This window comes from Condylostylus longicornis, unplaced genomic scaffold, assembly GCF_029603195.1.
Source record: "Condylostylus longicornis isolate FDR11 unplaced genomic scaffold, ASM2960319v2 ptg000010l, whole genome shotgun sequence".
Lineage (NCBI taxonomy): Eukaryota > Metazoa > Arthropoda > Insecta > Diptera > Dolichopodidae > Condylostylus > Condylostylus longicornis.
Window position 1 is genome coordinate 18,841,794 of NW_026577979.1, and position 19,488 is coordinate 18,861,281.

The 19,488-nt window shown below is 24.9% G+C and overlaps 2 protein-coding genes across 9 annotated transcripts; one reads left to right on the forward strand and one right to left on the reverse strand.

The window, feature by feature from the left end:
* The first annotated feature begins 1,084 nt into the window (after positions 1-1,084).
* LOC129619177 (annexin B11) lies at positions 1,085-15,732 on the forward strand. Of its 6 annotated transcripts, none has more exons than XM_055534305.1 (6): positions 1,085-1,454; positions 11,526-11,583; positions 12,054-12,899; positions 13,368-13,979; positions 14,100-14,309; positions 15,121-15,732. In XM_055534305.1, the coding sequence occupies exons 2-6, from the start codon at positions 11,572-11,574 to the stop codon at positions 15,256-15,258; spliced, it is 1,818 nt and encodes a 605-aa protein (XP_055390280.1). In that variant the 5' UTR covers positions 1,085-1,454; positions 11,526-11,571; the 3' UTR covers positions 15,259-15,732. The 6 variants fall into 6 exon arrangements, with proteins under 6 accessions (XP_055390280.1, XP_055390279.1, XP_055390276.1 ...); XM_055534304.1 differs by having other exon boundaries at positions 1,085-1,366; XM_055534306.1 differs by lacking the exon at positions 1,085-1,454 and adding an exon at positions 1,484-1,739.
* A 530-nt stretch (positions 15,733-16,262) lies between these two features.
* Positions 16,263-19,021, reverse strand: LOC129618935 (BTB/POZ domain-containing protein 17). 3 transcript variants are annotated; one of them, XM_055533967.1, is made up of 7 exons: positions 18,508-19,021; positions 18,340-18,439; positions 18,060-18,280; positions 17,434-17,929; positions 17,168-17,359; positions 16,955-17,112; positions 16,263-16,810 (listed from the first exon to the last, which is right to left on the reverse strand). In XM_055533967.1, the coding sequence occupies exons 1-7, from the start codon at positions 18,595-18,597 to the stop codon at positions 16,553-16,555; spliced, it is 1,515 nt and encodes a 504-aa protein (XP_055389942.1). In that variant the 5' UTR covers positions 18,598-19,021; the 3' UTR covers positions 16,263-16,552. The 3 variants fall into 3 exon arrangements, with proteins under 3 accessions (XP_055389942.1, XP_055389941.1, XP_055389940.1); XM_055533966.1 differs by having other exon boundaries at positions 18,505-19,021; XM_055533965.1 differs by having other exon boundaries at positions 18,499-19,021.
* Positions 19,022-19,488: the final 467 nt, after the last annotated feature.

Sequence of the window (19,488 nt, forward strand, 5' to 3'; positions counted from 1 at the left end):
TAGAGTCATCTAATTTAGTTAAGCTACAACTACATAACTACAACTATATATTTCCTAATATGCAGCTATCTTAAATACTTCATAATCTTAAATAGTATGATAGTGCGTACCATCATACAAGCTATGAATTAAAAAATAGTACTATATATTGCGTAGCTGTATATAATAACAAATTTTAGGAAATATTTGATACTGTGCAAATATTTTCTTATATCGTATGATAGTGAAAAGAAATGTAATGTGTAACATATACGCGTAAATCTGAAATACTTTGAACATTATAATCACCGTGATATCGTTTTAAACGTAACCAAGCGGTACGAAGCTATGATATATTATCGCTCAGTTATTCATCTTAATGTTTAATTAAACTTTTCCGTTGTATGAGAAGCATTTCGCTATTTCTGTGTTTCGATGTAATTATAATAGTCAAAAAATGGCATAGCTTGTAAAGCTTAGTGTAGCGAGAGAGGTAAAAATTTGTTTCTAGTTAAATATGTATGTGCATTACTTTAAAAAAAATAAAGTTTCAGCTTTCTACATTAAAAGGCTTAGAAGCTTTTTAAACAGACATACCAACGGATTGTTAGAAAATAATTAAAACTAATAAATTAAAAAAAAAATATTTAAGGATTTATACTTACTTAATGAAGCTTCTATGTAATTTAATTAAAATATTAAATTTCCCTTTTTTGCTCCATATATTTACGAATACGAATTCGTAAATTTCTAATTAAACAATAAAATTAGAAATTTAATATTCTTCAATTTAGTAATGAATTTAGCCTTTGATAAAATTCCGTTTGTAAATAAGTAAAGCAAAGCATTTGGGACACTAAGCGAACTAAGAGCTTCTTTATAGACAATTTGGCAAATTTAGAGTACAGAAGTAACGTGCAATTATTTTTATTGAAATTGAATGGAATTTTCAATGGAATTTAGCAAAATTTTTTAATTTAAATTACTTGGCAATACTAGAATATCAATAATAATTTCAAATTCTCTTTCTTTGTTGAGAGAAATTTGTTTTCTGTACAACAAAAAGCATTTAAATTTTTATTTTTAGTTTAGTATAAATTCACGTGCCTTTGGTATCGGTTTACTTTTACTAGTGAAGTATTGGAAGTAAAGTAATATTTGTGATATTGAAATAAAAAAAAAAGAGAACTAAACGAGTTTTCAAATTAAAATTATTTATTGAGAAAAAAATATAAAAATAAACTTTTTGCTTTCACATATTTTTAAATTTACTTAACATTAAAGTGCCACATTTTCATTAAAAAATTGTATTTACATTTTACTGTAAATAAGTAGCTATCTTAGCCTAGTGTATTGAAAAAGTTCAAATTTTTTGAATTAAATTAAAGTGAGTGAAAGTTAATTAAAAATTAATTAAAACAAAAAGCAAGTAATAAAATTTAATTATAATAAAATAAACTGTATTTGATATAGAAGTAGGTATAATTATAATACAATTAGGTGATATGTTCTCACATGTATATGTATGTACATATGTGTGTGCATACTAAAGCATACGAATGTGATATATAAATTGTGTGTGAGCAATCTACATTGTATAAGAAAAAATCTTAATATACATATGTATACAATTTAGTATAAGTATGTTCAATGTTCGTAGGATAATTAAAACGAAAATTAAATTATTTGAAAATTCTAGCTGTTAAGTGTACCCAGCAAATCATCATAGGGGTTCATAAAGTAATGTGATAATAGATTCTGTAAGTGACTTAGGTATATATGTATGTATGTATAATCTCGAAATAATGTAATTTATAATATCGATACATACAAGTTACCGCAACACAACAATAGTGGTTAAGTGAGGTGTCAGCGCGTCACAAAAATTTTGTTATACATACTATTTTTGATTATCTTGATTGAATCACGCATTATGATTTATACTTTTTTACTTTATTACTAATTACACTTGTTAAATGAAAAATTTAAAGTAACAAAAATAATTAAAAAAAAAATAGTACAGGGCGTGTTTTAAGGCACATTTAAAGTTAATAGTCTCAATTTACCAAAATTTAGTTAATATTTACACAGCTAACATCAAAAAGAAATTTGTGTTTTGGCCCTTATATAATTTTAATTTATTTTCCGATATTTTAACAAATATTTTAAGATATTTTAATTAATTTATGTCACGTAAAATTGAAAAGTAATTTTCTAGATATAGGTATATAGATATATATGTACATACATATATAGTATACCTAGAAAATTACAATATTAAATTAGAAGAAATATTTAATGGTTGAATGTTTATTTTATTTTGAAAGCTTTTATAATTTGATAGTGATCTTTTGATAAAATGCAAGAGATTCATATGTAGACTACCTTCATACTAGCATACATACATATGTATATAGACTTACATCAGTTTAAAGAAGTTTTAAGTTTTTTGTTTTTTACAAAGCTTCTCGTATTTTATATAGCTGGCCTATGAAGATATTGACGAATGAGAAATTCCATATTTTGTTAACTTGCACCAAATAAATTTGTTTTACGTCATTATTTACACGAAAATGATTATTTATTATTTTCATAAACTTTGTGTCGACTGAGATGACTAATTCCTATGCGTCAATAAGTATATTATAATATACATGCATACATAAAATCTCTATTGTTACAAATTTATACATATACCCAAACAATATATACATACATACATAATTTGGTAAAATACTTTAACATTGAAATTTGTAACTTTTAAAGAAAAATCTTAAGAAAATTACATTACGTCAGCATTATTCCAAATAACTACACGTCTGTTACACCAATACATATTGAATCTCTATTTTAAATATGGTATCCAGTATTAAAAGAGTACATAAGTAGTATACCTAGTAAAAAGTAGGAACTTGATTTTTATTAAAATAATAAAATATTAATTAACATAAATAATATACCTAATGTACATTTAACATAATTTACTATTATGCTATGATATACATACTTACATTTGTATGTAAAACGCTATTTACTAATGTCATTATATGTATATTTAAGTAAAAAATCATAAAATTGAAAACTAAATATTAATCGACTCATGATATCGCAACCATAATACTTTGTGGTGAAATGTACCACCAAACTTACTTAGTAAAGACAATCTACTTAACTATACATATATAGTGTCATTTTAAGAAACCCGATTTCATTACCTCAGTTAAAATTTTCTGGCGGTTTTATCTCTTATTTACTTATATTTTATAATATTCATCAACTCAAATCCGAAAGAATATTAAGGATAACTATACATGCCGTTACTATATTTTATAAATTTTTCTTTTTTTCTGTCTACCACTTTTTCAAGAAAATCGGAAGAAGTGTGCTCATTACTTTCACTCTGCTATCCGTGCTTTTGTTTTTCAAAACCTTCACCTTATTTTAGATAGGTAGATTATACATATATAAATAGATTTCGTTGAACACCCTGTTTCTCCTTTTCTCATCCTAGCAGTATATAATCACGACTTATTTTTTGCATACATGTATATTATGTATTTATGAGAATAATTTTCTTTCAAAGTTTTCCCACTTGCTGAAAGGAAGTTTGCTACTTTACAAACTTTTTGCTTGATAAAAGTAAATTTATCATGTGTTTTCATTTTAAAGCGGTTTTATTTTATTTTTCAAAAGACTTCATGCCTAATAACTTTTATAAAAATTTATTAAACAAAATATTTTAAGAAACATCTGAATTTAACCGCATTTCTATACTCGTATTCATCTGTTTTTGGAAAATGTATATAAGTAAATAGGAAACGCTACTGGGAAACATAAAGGACTTATGCTTTTACAGTATTGGATAGAAACAGTAAACGTACTAATAATGTGTCCCATAAGCCTTCTAATTTCATTTTATTTGCAAAACTTTGAAAATTAAAAATATAATTTATGTATGTATGCAGTTATTATTTCATTAGTTCTTTCCATCTAATTCTTATTGCGAACTTATGAACATAAATACAATTTACTTAAACTCTTATAGAAGTATTGCGGCTTAATATTATGAAGATACTTTCACATCAGCCATCAACTATGATTTTACTAAATGTTTTTATGTCTTTTACAATTACCTACGTGTATACTATGCCTACACTCATTTCTATGTGTATATGTATCAGCATTATAAAATACGACTCTAAAATACATATGAGACACAATTATAGTTTAAAGTTGATCTTGATTTTTATATAATAAAAAATTATTTAATTTATGTTTTTTATTTTCTTATAAGAATATAAAGAAAAGTTTATCTTAAATTTTACATTTTCATATGTGAATGTACATATAGATGTATATACATATATGTACATATTTGCACAATATAGTGTATGTGTTTTATGTGCTTATATGGGTGTGCTCACAATATCTTTTTATATCAATATGTAATAAGATAATAATTAAATAGTCATTGGTAAATATTCAAATTAGAAAATTAAATAATATGCCCAAGCAGAGTAGAGAACTAGAGAATATAATGAAGTCGATGCCTCGAAATTGCTAAATTTTTGCGTAAATATATGTTTAAAAAAATTTTAATAACACGATATCAAAAGATAAACGTAGTTGACATTTAGAAAATTAAAAAAAATTAGTAATATTTTAGAAAAGAGGCGTTAAAAGAACTAGAATTCCGATTTAGAAGTTATTAAAAAAGCGACTAGAAAAGATTTAAACAATCCAATACTTATGGTTTTGTTTTGTAAGTTTCTACTTCTGATTATTAAACATTTTCATTGAAAAAATTTTCCTCATTATTTTTTCTTACTACAATACTAAAGCACAAGAATATTTATAAAGAATTTTGAATGAAAACACTACAATTTACGGAAAAATGTTTTATTTGCAACGCATTTTATCTAATTAAACATTTTCTTTTATTATCGAAATTGATGCATAATTATGTTTAAATGTGTTTGTTTCTATGTATATAATACCTATGTATGTAAAAATAAATAAATAATAACAATACACGTACTGGTACTGGTAACATTTATGTATGTACATATCAAGACATTCGGTCGTCACTATTGAAAAACAAAGTTTATCAAATTATTGTTGAAGTGCAAAATAAATTTTTCGAATAATTTGTTCGAAGTTTACATAAATGCAATAGATTAAATGATCAAAGTGTTAATTCATAGTACAGATAATAAATAAAATGAGATTCTAGAGTTTTTGACTTTTAAAGGAATGTACAGTTTCTTAATTCATATGAAAAATAAAATATACTCGTACCAAGATTCTTAACCATATACCTATTAATAAAATCAATTTTTTTGCATAGTAACAAATTTAAAAGTTCGCTCACTAAATACAAATTATATAAAATATTTTATTGCCAAAGAAAAACAAAAGAACATATTTTTTAAATACTCCTAGCTTGTTCGTAACGTGATTAGTATAGTATTTCTGTGAAAAAGAATTTCTATAGAGTATATTTATAAAAATATTTAGTTATAATATATTTTATGAAATATTTACATATGTACGAGTATACATATTCATGTACTCAGTTATTCGTTCACCTATTTTTAATTGCTAAAATAACGAAATATTCAAATAAACACGATCGAAAAAATTTTCATTAGTTTTGCTAAAATTAAAGAAGTTTTCGTGATGTTTTCTAGATTTTTCATAGTACACTTTTAGTGTGAAGTATTCATGTTCATAAGAACTTCTAATAAATTTAGTGATACCTTCGAATACATGTTAAAAGTCGATATTATACAAACGTAATACACATGTAAAGTAATTAGTATTTAATTTGAGAATAATAAAATTCGCACTTAAATGAACTCTCGTACGTATATATAGAATTTCTACTTAAAATATTGTTTATTATAGAGACAGACATAACAAAAATACAAATTTAGTTTATTTTTCACACTTTACACATAAATGTGTGTACACTTATGTGCACACATATAGAAATTATATACATGTACTAAGAGACCCATGTATGTATGAACGAATGTAGGCACTTACATTTCAACCTGCAGATTATTTTCATATATGAAAAGGAAAAGTTATAACAAAAGAATATTTTAAATTTATTTTAAATGTTTTCTATAAAAGTATAGCAGTTTAAGGGAAATTTATTCAAAAAAAAACTTATGTAAGATAAAATTTTTAAATCAATTTACAAAAAATAACGTATAAAACGCTCAAATAATAAATATTTCATATACAAATTTGAAATTTATCGCGTAATTTTATGCGATTATAAATTGGAAAACATCTGTAAATAAAAAAATAATCTAAAAAAACATACACTAAATGTATTAAAGACGAAAAAATAAATAATTTCCATTTCAATACCTTAAAAACTTTTAATCTCCATTTTAAATTTGAAATTGTAAAATGAATGCAAAATTATGATTAATTTTGTAAGTACATACATACATACATATTTATATTTGTGTTTATGTACTAACTTTATTTCAATTTAATTTAAGAATATACGTATAAAATGGGAACACCATTAAAGAGAGTATCACTGAGTAAAATTTGTTAATTCAATTCGGAATTTCTGAATTCGGCAATTAAACATGATCAAATATTGAATAAGAAAACTTAAAATTAAATATCGTGTATTTAAATCGAAAATATTTTAAACCTATGTAATATGATTTCTTTAACATTCTGTACATTCTACAAAGTGTCCTTAGATTTTTGAAATTTTGTATTGGAATATTAAAAATGCAAGTGCTTTGACATTGAAATTACCTCAAAAATGTACCATTCATTTTATATTTTATTTAAAGTATTAAAATAATTAATAAGAAATTTTTGCAAACTTTTATTCTTAAATTGAAATATTCATAATTAAATGACATGATTAATTTCTAAACAACGCATAATTTATGTGTGTATATTATGTTCACAATAAATTGTAGTTGTAAATTACAATAATTGTTTGAATTTAAAGAATTGACGGACAGTTATATTTAATTGCAATTTTTTTTTTAAAATACCTAACATACATACAAAGTCTTAAACAGTTTTTAGTTGAAGTGGTAAAAGAAAAGTCTTCCTTTAGTCTATTTTGATAAAATTCACTGCATTCAGTTCATTTACGATTAGAAAATAATCTTAAATAAAAAACGTAGCTTATATTTACAAGTCGTCATGTACTATGTACACATTTCTATAAACTGAGTGAAGTATTTTATAAGCATATGGTGCTAAAAAGGAGTAGCACGTCAAGAGATGTATTTTAAAATTACATTACTATTTCTTAAGAGTGTACTGCGGTGACTGATGCATTTCATCCGAAATTTGTTCGATATAATTAAAATACAATACGATAAATACACTACAAATATTTTAATATTTGTGTTATCTTTAGTTACATTGTTACTGTTAATTTAATTGAAAAATATTGCACATGTAATTATTTATTAATAATTATTCTCATTATTAAATCTACTACAATAACAACTACAATATTTAAACAATCTTTTAAAGCTAGATAAGTACATATCTAGCATGTCTAGATACTATGTAGGTAAAACATATAGTACGTATTATCTAATTTGTTTTTCCATCACATATCTATCAATTACATTAATGGTAAAAAAATTAAATTATTTGCAATATAAAAAATTTAATTTGATTTGATTCAATCATAACAAATAATAGTTGACACATAGTCAGTAAATTTCAATTAACACATCATAGATCATTCGTAGCCGTTCATCATTTCGGTTATTACAATTTTAATCATTAGTCATGTGATAAAATAAAATATTTCACAAAACTTTTTTATGACATAAAAGAACAATTGTTTACATATATGTACGTAATTATTATTTAAAAATATTTTCATTTTTTATACATGCATATATACATGTATTATGTATAACCAATAAACCGCGAGATAAAATAGAATACATATAAATACATACATACATATATGAATATGAATCACAAGTTAAATCTGACCGGAATTACGAAAATTTATTAAAATTATTATTTCATTTTCGACTGCAATTCACGTCCTAATTTTAGGTATATTGTATTCGTACAATTTAACTTTTATCTTAGCCAATGAGTCAGTCACATACTCTCTCCACCCACAAGACCTTAATTTCCTGAAAACTCACTATAATAATCAGGTAAAGAATATAATATAAGAGAGGTACACATTTTTTCTTCATGTTACAATGAGCCAGTTTGTCTGATAGAAATTATAACTACGTACTTATACGTAATTCCGTATGCCCAATTTCTTCGATAACCGAATAAATATAAAAAAAGAAATGGATTACTACCCAATATTTACTCGCGCAAACTTTTCAACTTTGTTATCAAAATAAAATTTTATTTTTGTAATGATAACAATACATTTGAACCAGTGGTTCTCAACCTTTTCACAACAGCAGCTCAACAAATATTTTACAAAATCTTTTGCAATAACTGTTATAATATAATTGTTATAACAAAATATAATTATTTACATTCAGTTCAAACCCATTAATTTTTAATAAAAATTAAAAAAAGAAATATCTAAAAATTAAAGCAATCTTTGAAAATATTTTTACTTGCGATAAACTTGGGACATAGATGGGATTTTGGGATTAGTTTACAAAAAGGCATTGTCTGCAATCAATTTTATTCAAAATGTGTGATTTAATAATTTCGGTCTTATGGACTATCTAGTTATAGAGGAGTTTTATGGCCACCAAAGGAACTATTTATGTTTATTTCTTCTGGATTCTTTTTGATATATTATTAATCCTAAAAATTAATGAGATTCGAAACTTCAAAATACGTATTTTATACACGTTTAAAGTAAATAATTTCAGATCCACTTGATAATTTTAATTCAAAATGAAAGTATTACGATTTTGAAATGATCTTTCTTTTTAAAATCTTTAAAATATTCGAAAAATTTTCTTTTTAATATGCAAATGAGTAATCATTTTAAAATAAAACTTTTCATTTTTACGATATACACTAATTTCGCAAACATTTGCCAAAAAACAAATTAGTAAATACATACTTAAGTATTATCAAAGTCAATGTTCGCTCATTTTAAAATTAGATTTAAAATTTCAGTATATTAAAGGAATGAATAGCAATTTTTTAAAATTTTTGTACAATATACATAAGTATATTGAAAGAACTTAAATTATTTTTTGTTTTAATGAATGTGTAGTAAGGTAACTCCAACGGCTTTATAAAATTTATATTACAAAAATTCAATATTACAATTGACCTAACACCGAAATTATTGAATTGCACATTTTGAATAAAATTGATTGCAGACAATCATTATTTTAAAATGCTGGTAACTCTATTTTTTTATTTATAAAAAATATATTTATTTAAAGATAAGATAACATGTATCCGAGAGTGTGCAAATGTTAGGTTTTATTAATTATGTGTAATGCTTAAATGCTTAAATATAATTAAAAGAACTACTTATACATTGGCTTGAAGCGGAAGCAATTAATAAAAATTAACACCGCTGAATTTTATCAATTACTAAATTTGAGTGGTGCTTAGCTTAAATAAATACATTATGTATTTTCTATATAAGAAAAGCTCAACTGAGGACCTGAATTCAAAATGTTTAATAATTTTTGTTGTTTTGATTTAGATATGAGTTCTTAGTTTCTATTCACTTATATATTTATTTCAAATAACAAATTACTTCAATTCAATTGTAATCAAACTTATTCCTGCTCTCGGATATTAGAATTTTGGTATCTTCAAATTTGCGTATTTCTCGAAAAAAACTTTCGGGACCTATTATTAACCTATAGGAACATTAAAATTAATTTAGTTTAAAGTTCCGAAATTTCTGTATCATATGATGCCAGAGATACTTATTAGTTATAATCAAGAAGGTTGTCCTTTCGTACGCGTTTTCTTTAAAGAGGCAGGTATATAATATAACATGCTATAAAAATCTTAGCAAGAGTCAATTATTTAAGTCTTAACAAAGTTTTTTAACAAATTAACAAATTGAGAAAATTATTTGCATGATTTTAATTTGATAAACTTAAAAACAAAAATAAACAAACTTGAAATAATCTTTGAATTTAGTGTGTAAATTTACATAACTGTAATACTTTCTGATAGTTAATTATTTAATTCCTATTTGTGATCTATATCATGAGGATTTGCTTTATTTCATGAGGAATAGGTAGCTTAAACTAACTATTATTTTATTGGTAGTATGAAATTTGTAAGAGTAAAACACAAATATGAATAACCATAAAGAAACGATTAGTTACAAGATCATATTAAACACATTTTGTATATATATAGAAGAGTCAAACACCAATTGAAAAATATATGTTCTCTCAAGTCGTACAAAAATTTCAAATTATTTATTTTAGTTTTGGAAAACATAATGCTTTCAAAAAAAATTTTTTATGCCAACATACATAAAAAATATTTGTACAAAAAATGATAGTCGAATACTTACGGTAAAAATAGAAATTTTACCTTATAAAATATTGACGAAACTTAATATCCTCCCTGAAATTGATAACTCACGAATCAGCAAAGGAATATCTTCAGATTCTACAAAAGTTCATGCATATATTATACAAAATATAAAATATTAAAATTTTGTAGATTCGGAAGATTGCCAAGATTCAAAAGTCTGCATTTTAAAGAATAAAAATGAACCCGCTACAAAATTATTAATTTCTTAAGCCACTTAATCTAATTTGAAATAAAAATTAGTAATATAGTAAACAAAATTAGTAGTATAGTAAGGTAAGGCTGACAAACTAGGAATGTTCCTTGACATTAATAATACCAAATTAGTTAACACTGTCAATAATTAGCACTTATTTGATTTCAGAATGTCATTTGAATTCTACTGTTGTTGGCGAATGGGACAGTAAATATTTGTATTTGAATTAAATGAAACTTTACTTCATATTCCCTACAAAATTTATTTCTATACCACATCAAATTTTTATTTTTCAATCAATCGAAATTTAATTAAAGCGTTACGAAAAATAATTTTTCTCAAATTAATTTTCGAAAAATTTTATTGTTTCAATAACATGTAAAATATTAATATTTCGAATACATTTGCGAATCTCGAGCACACCATAAACTTACCTTTCATTTAATTTTATTGCATTAGTATGAATTTAGCGAAATTAGTATGAATTTATATTATAAACAAATTCCGCAAATATTTAACTGCAAAATAATTTTTTCGCTAACTCAAATTTATAACATGATTTGCGTATTAATTCATATAACTTTCAGCACGCAACCTATTCGTTTAAATACTTAAGTAAAAACTCAAAAATCGTGCTGTTTGAACACAAAGTGGTTATTTTTAGAACATAGTATTTTAGAAATTTAATATAAAAAATATTAATTATGTAAATGCATGCGATTTATACATAAAACTAAATAATTTCTCCATATTTTAATGTTAAATTATTAAAAATGTACATAATTTTATATAATCTTTATTAAATTAAATATTTTTAATTATTTTCCAGTTGTGATTTGAATCAGTAAAAGAGACTTCTTAGCAGCACATTAGAAATGTATCCATACGTAAGTATATTTGATATTTACCAATGTATTGCATTATTTTTATATACATACATAGTTATTGGTATTTAAAATTTTGTTGTATGTATTTTAAAAGTTTAATTAGAGAAAATATATTTTGTTTTTCTATAACATAAAATTTTACTGAAAATACGCACTCTTATGTTACTTGTGCAATTTCTACTCCCATATAAAACTGTTTTATAACCAATACTAATTACTTATACATAAGAACATTATTATTTTGTATCGTTTTAAAAAAGTTTATGGTAAAATGCCGGTAACGCGAACAAATATTTTTTATAAAATTAAATTTGTACTTCACATCAATTTTAAGTACTTTTGGGTCAAAATCAAAAAATGTTTAATAAACTTTCAAAGTTACAAAACAATTAAATTTTTTCTTTAATTAATACAAAATGAATGAAAAAGATTTTTTTAATAAACTAAAAAGCAAAATTAAAAAATTGTAGGGCTCGGGTCCACCACAGTCAAATCAATATCAATCACCATATACAAATCAACAAAATAATGCCCCATTTGGTGCCGGAAATTGGGTTCAACCAAATCAACAACAACAACAAAATTATTCAGGTCCATCCTTTGGAAATAATCCTCCTTATCCTACTAATCCAAATCAGAATAATTCAACATTTCCCGGTTCATCTCAAACATCATATCAATCACCCTACACTCCATCACAATCTCAATATCAATCACCGTACACTTCAACACAATCTGCATATCAATCACCTTATACTTCATCTCAATCTCAATATCAGTCACCTTATAACACAAATCAACACCCTTATCCCCCAAATCAGTCATCCTCTCAACCCCCATATCCCACAAATCAAATATCCTCTCAGACACCGTATCCCTCAAATCAGCCACCGTATCCGCCATCTCAATTGCCTTATCCTAACTCCTCAAATCCTGACTCAAATAATCAATCAGGCTATCCACATGGAAACATGCCGGCAGCTCCTTTTGGGGCCGGATTTTATACGGGTGGCTCTAATTCTAATATAAATTCTGGGCAATCGCCATATCCTACAGCTTTCCAAAGCCCATATCCAAATTTAAACTCGAGCTCTACACAAAATCCAGCCGGTAGTAGATATCCAAGTTCATCTGTTCAATCAAATTATCCATCAACTCAGTATCCAAGTCAATCACAACCAAACTCTCAATACCCATCTACAAATACACATCAAAATCCGATGGCTGCTTCAAATATGGCTCAATGCTTCTCAGAAATGAGACAGTCAGTTTTAACAACATCAGCTTCTCCATTTAGTAGCAGCTCAAGATTAAAGGTTTGTTGGATTTTTTTGTGATTATGTACTTATTTTTGTTGTCGAAATTTTGTAAGTAACCATAAATGTTTGGAGAAGGATTTTTTCAATAAATTTTATAATGCTCAAATTAGCTTTCCTTTTATTAAATTCACAAAGCTTCTGAAAAAATCGAACTTTTTAATTTAATTTAAAAGAATAGTTTTATATGAATTTTCAAAGTTTTAGGACAATTTTATTTTCAGTTTCATGCCATTGAATTAATTTTCACAAAATTTCTCTGATCAGAATAGCTATCGAACTTCAAGTATTATTCTTTCGAATATTAAAACATTGTAAACTAACATTTTCGCACACTCATACGCATATTAAATGTAATTACGTTACTATATTAACATAAAGTTTTCAATCATATGCATGGCATTCCTTTTTTGTTTTTAATATATTTGTATAAAATTACATAAGTATTAACTTTATATACCTTTCTAGGGTACACCTACTGTTGTTCCGGCACAGAATTTCGATCCAGTCAAAGATGCACATGCATTACGAAAAGCTATGAAAGGATTTGGCACTGATGAAGATGCCTTAATTGCTATAATCTGTCATCGTACTAATGAACAACGTCAGGAAATTCAAAGACAATACAAAACTCACTTTGGGAAAGATTTAATTGAAGACATACAATCTGAAACAAGTGGAAACTTTGAGAAATTATTGGTTGGTCTATTAACACCTATTGTAGATTTTTATTGCAATGAATTATGCGATGCAATGAAAGGAATTGGTACCGATGAAGATGTTCTAATTGAAATATTATGTACATTATCAAACTCAGAAATTCATACGATTAAAAAACAATATTTGCGAATGTATGGAGCACATTTAGAATCTGAATTGAAATCAGAAACTTCCGGAAATTTCAAAAGATTGTTAGTTTCATTGTGCACTGCGCATAGGGATGAAAGCGGTCATGTAGATCAAGCTGCAGCTGCAAATGATGCACGTGAGCTTTTAAAAGCTGGTGAATTGAGAGTTGGTACAGATGAAAGTATGTTTAATATGGTTCTATGTCAAAGAAATTATCAGCAATTAAAACTGGTAAGTAATCTTAAAATTTTTGGCTCCCATAGAATCACTTAACACTATTATAGTATATATGTACATATATTTATATGTACTTTGTATATGTAATTATATAATTTCTTTGCTCTTTTTTAGATTTTAAATGAATATGAAAGTATCACTGGCCATTCATTAGAAAAGGCAATAAAACGTGAGTTTTCTGGAGATATTCAAGAAGGACTCTTAGCAATATGTAAATGTGTAACAAATAAAGCTGAATACTTCGCAAGTCGTTTGCATAAAAGCATGGCTGGACTTGGTACAAATGATCGACAACTTATTAGAGTTATAATAACAAGATCCGAGGTAATTTTATATATAATATATGCGTATATACCCACTTATGTATATCTATATACCTACATACTTATTTACATCTATGATACATAATACAATATCTGCCAGATCGGTTTTCTAAATTGTTTTTTTGTATTTTTTACATACATATGTCAGTTTTGTAAGATTTCAGATTATTTTAATTAATCTAAATTTTACTATTAACCTAATTTTATTATATTTGCTTTAATTTTTATATTTTTATACAAAAGTACTTTGAAATCTTTTAACTAATTTTAGGAAAATAGTTTAGAATTTTAGGAAAATAGTTTAGAAACTAATTTAGAAAATAGTCACTATTTAATTACAAATACCAATTAAATTCATAATTTAAAATTTATATTACTGATGAATATACAATTGGCGAATAAGAAATTCCTTCTTATGCAATGATTTTTAAGAAAATTCAATATGTTACTTACATCCTAGTGACCTAGTACATATGAACATGGTACAAAAACTTTCCGAAAGTGATGTTTTTAAAAGTAGCCAATTTAGGAAGGCTACATTTGAAGGAAAGTGAAAAATTGAAATGTGCAGTAAATTCATATTGTTAATGACTTTAAAATATCGCTTGTAAAATTTTTAATTTTTACTTGTGCAGAGCTCAAAAGTTGAGGGTTTTAAGTATGTACCTACATACATAAAAAATCAAAACCGTAAAAGTAAAATTAGAAGTCTATAATTTATTTACATATTTATACACATACATTTTATATAAATATTTATGAATTTATAATTTTAATATAGGAACCATTATATTTTTAACGTATAATTACAGATTGATATGAAAGATATTAAAGTCACTTTTGAAAAAATGTATGGAAAGAGTCTTAAGAGCTGGATTAAAGGAGATACATCTGGCGACTATAAACACGCTTTGTATGCTTTGATAGGGGAACAAAGATCATCATCATAAAATTGAAAAAAATTTCCAATTCCTTTCGTGTCCAAACAATTTTTTTTAAAATACATATGTAACAATAATATGTGGATATTTTTTGTTTTTTTTTTTTTTTGTATTTTTTAAGCATATTTTGTAAAGTATTGTAGTCTTTTACAGATTAAAATTAGTAATTGAAGATTTTTCATTTGTGTAGTTCTTTTAATACTTATTAAATTTTTATGTAATATTTAAAATAGAAAAATAGATTTTAATATTTTTAAGGAAGACAAAAAAAGTAAAAAATAAAATTATTAAAAAAAAATTACATTATGTATATGTTTGTATGTATGTTATTCGGCTATTCTTATTTAACAAAAATTACTATAAAACATTAATATGATATTTTTAAATTTATTTTATAAATGTTGGTGTCCAAACATATAATGTGTACATAAAATAGTATTTAGATTTGTATGCATGTATATTACTTTTAAAATAAATAATTCCAACAATTAGAAAAAATTTTTTCTTGTATTCTGCGTCTGATTTAAAAAGACGATTTTTTTATTCAATCTTTCTGAAAAACCTTCTAATTTTGTATGTAATTTTACATAAGATAGATTCAACTTGTGGACAAATGCTTACAAATTCATAATTTTATTCCTAATTAATATTTTTTTTTATTTTTTCATTTGCAGCAGCAACTTAATTTAAGATATATAAAACAAAAAAGTTATGGACAATTCCACTAAATGTTTTACAATTAGAAACAATAGAATTTCATACGTTATATGAATAAAAATTCATTCTAAATTTAACTCTAGTAAATTCCCTAAAATAAATGCAATTATTATTGAAAATGCTATAATATGCCATTGCTATATATTTCTATCACTAAGAATATGAATTCAAATAAAAAATTACATTTGCAGTAAATTTGTATTTTTTTGCTTAATGGATTAAATTTAGAGATAGTTTTTATTATTACTCAAAAATAAAAAAAAATTGGGTTCATGTTTTTTTACACCTTTTTTTTTATTACAATTTAATACAGGTATTTTGTTAATGACTTATATTATTTCACGTCAATAATAATGGATTGTATGTTGTTTTTTAATTGGTTTTTTTTACAGAATTTACATAATTCACAATAAAAATAAAAAAAGGCAAAAGTCGTATTGCAAACATATTACAAATAATAGTATTCAATTACATTTTAATAAACCAAAAACTATTTACTTTGTCTACCTAATTAAAACGAGAAAAACTGAAAAATATATTGATATATAATACAAAAACAAAAAAAAATAAACTTTTTAAATATTTTCTATTTAAAATCAAACGGTGGTACATTCCTACTTGTGTATGGTCCCATTGGTATAACAATAACTTGAATATGAATACTATTCCTATCAGGACCAATTAAATGAGGACTCAATTTCCTGGAGGATGTAGCTAGTTCATCATAATTTAATAACCCATCTATGTTAACCACTTGAAACGACTCGGAAAAATATTCAGTTCTTTCATGAACAGTCAAAATATGAGGAATTTTGTTCTGAACACCAGTTATCAAAACTGCGATCTACAAAATTATTAAGAATATTTGAATCATATTTATAAATATATTATATTAAAAAATTGCAAAAAATTTTATTTTAAATATATTATAATACCATTTAAGTGAATAATCCACAACTTATATAATTTAATTAAAAGAGAATCTTACTTTGAATCGTTGCTCCTTTTTGAAATTTTCTTTGCATGTTATTCTTAATCTTACAGTTCGTAACACAAATTCAGGTATATCTTCACCCCAAACCATTTTTGCCCTATCATATTTAACTCCACGTGGAAAAAATTCTATTTCCCAAGATATACATTGGTCTTCAAAACACAAAAAATTAACACCTACAAATTATATTTTAGAACATTTTTTTACCATCTTCTCTTTCCCTTTCTGCTAAACTTTTCTGTGAAAAAAAGCATCCAACAAAATTCTTATACTTTTCTACTTTTGCAAATTCTTGAACAAATAAATTTATACTTCCAACATCGTTTGAATAAAGTCTGGGTGTAAATTGTAAGGAACTCTGTTCAGAGTAAAACAATTCACATAATCGTTCATCATGACCTGAAGTTAGCATTAAATTGAAATAATATTTTTTAAGTATCTTTTTATAAATGATTTAGGTAAAATAATTTTACCTGAATGATAACTCATTCCTATAGCCATTCTTTGTACTAAAAATTCTTTATGGTGTTCAACAATCGGATTCAATAATAAATGTGCTAGTTCCTTTGGCGTCATCATTGCAAAACGTATGTGAACTACAGTCGATTCTAATAATTGAATATAAATGGCTTTCTTTTCTTCATCTGTATAACTACTGTCAGAGTCCAATTGTTCTTTTTTACTAACTAACCACTTCTTTAAAATGTTGAATAATGTATATTCACTTTTAACAACAATATCATTCTGTTGTAACAGAAGTATTAGAATATTTGTATCTAATTCGGCAAAGTCCTTTGATTCTGATACCATTTCTAAATTATATTTTAAGTATTTTTTTAGAGCTTCAGTGACTTCTTGATGATAAGGACTTAGTGCAATTGTATACTGTAACCATGATATTAAAAAGCCCTGCATTGCCGCTTTTGCAATATGTTTGAGCATATAATCAACACAAAGTTGTACTAAATCCTAAAAAGTTAATATAAATATTTTAATTCGAAAATTTAATCATTTACCCACAGCTTCACTTTTAAATCAAATATTTTTTTTTGTTTCAAATTGGTTTTGTTTGTTATATCTGCCGAACATGTTTACTTACCTTAATATTATATTTATCAGCTAAAGACAACATTGGCATTACGGTTTGTAAAGATATACGAATTTGACCAACATATAAATATTTCAGAAACTGAGGAAATACTAAAGAGCAACTAGGTTCTTCTTTTAATTCTATTACACTTTTTCGACATTCATTCCACTCAGGATTCATTAACATAACTTGAAAAACTTCACTGCTAGCGCATAAAATAACACGATGAGCTGCAAAAAATGGAATGTAAACTGAAATTTGCTTTTAAAAATGATCATGCGTTTTTCACCTGGGTAACTATTATTTCCAACCACTAAACAAATATCAGACATTAATTGCTCAGCGTACAAGTTTGCGATTTTATGTAAAACACTTTCAGAATTGTTCATCTATTTTAAAGAATAAAAACATATTATAGTTAGTATGCCCACTCATAAAACATGTGTACCTCTACCACGCTTGAATCCTGACTTGATTGATCAGCATCAGTATCATCCATTTTTTCTGGTGGAGGTGTTATAGTACTAGAAGAGCATTCTTCATCCATTATTGTTTTCTTACTATGTCTATTATAAATTTATTGATTTTATGTATAAAATTTTAATGTTAAAAAAATCAGAAATTTACTAAAACTCCGACTTTTGCAACAAAGCAAATTTGTTTAATTTCAAATGATATTTTAGTCAAAATATCATTTTCTTGATACTTTGGAATAAAAGTACCTAAACTGAAGAAAATCAGATGTGCGCTAAGTTTTAAAATAGTTGAAGTAGAAACATAAATTATTATAATGTAGCTCCGTTTTCTGGAAACAAGTAATGTGTACCAAGAAATGAGCAGGGAACCACAACGTGTTTTAGAGAGTTTTTTAAAAAATTCTGAAACTGTCCACCCAACTCCACAAAAAAATTAAAATCACTTAAATATTAAAATACAATTCTAAATTATTATTTTTTTCTTTCTTTTTATAATTCGACAATTTGTCAACAGAAAAATGTCAAGTGTCAATAGTATAAATTGAATTGTCTAAAGCTTACTAAGGGTGGATTTGAAATTGCAAAAACTTAATGTTTGTTGCGATAAAACAGTAGCAAAACTTAACGTATGGCACATGCAAAATGCCATCCGTAATATAATAAAGGAATTTCATTACCAAATGAAAGTTCATACCTATACCTTTTTAATTTTTATATTTTGTTGTCAATATTTTTTTTTGTTTTCCATTCTCAGCTTGTGTTTCAAAATAATTAAGTTGTAGTAAATTAATAAATATTTTTTCGATATTCGGTAAAACAATATTACGATAATTTAATCAAATCATTGATCTAAATAAAAAGCGTACTGATTTAGATTGAGCAGAATAGACTTACCAACTAAGAATAATCATTTTATTAGTTTTTAAAAAGGAATACAAAATTAAGTATATGTTGCGAAAAAT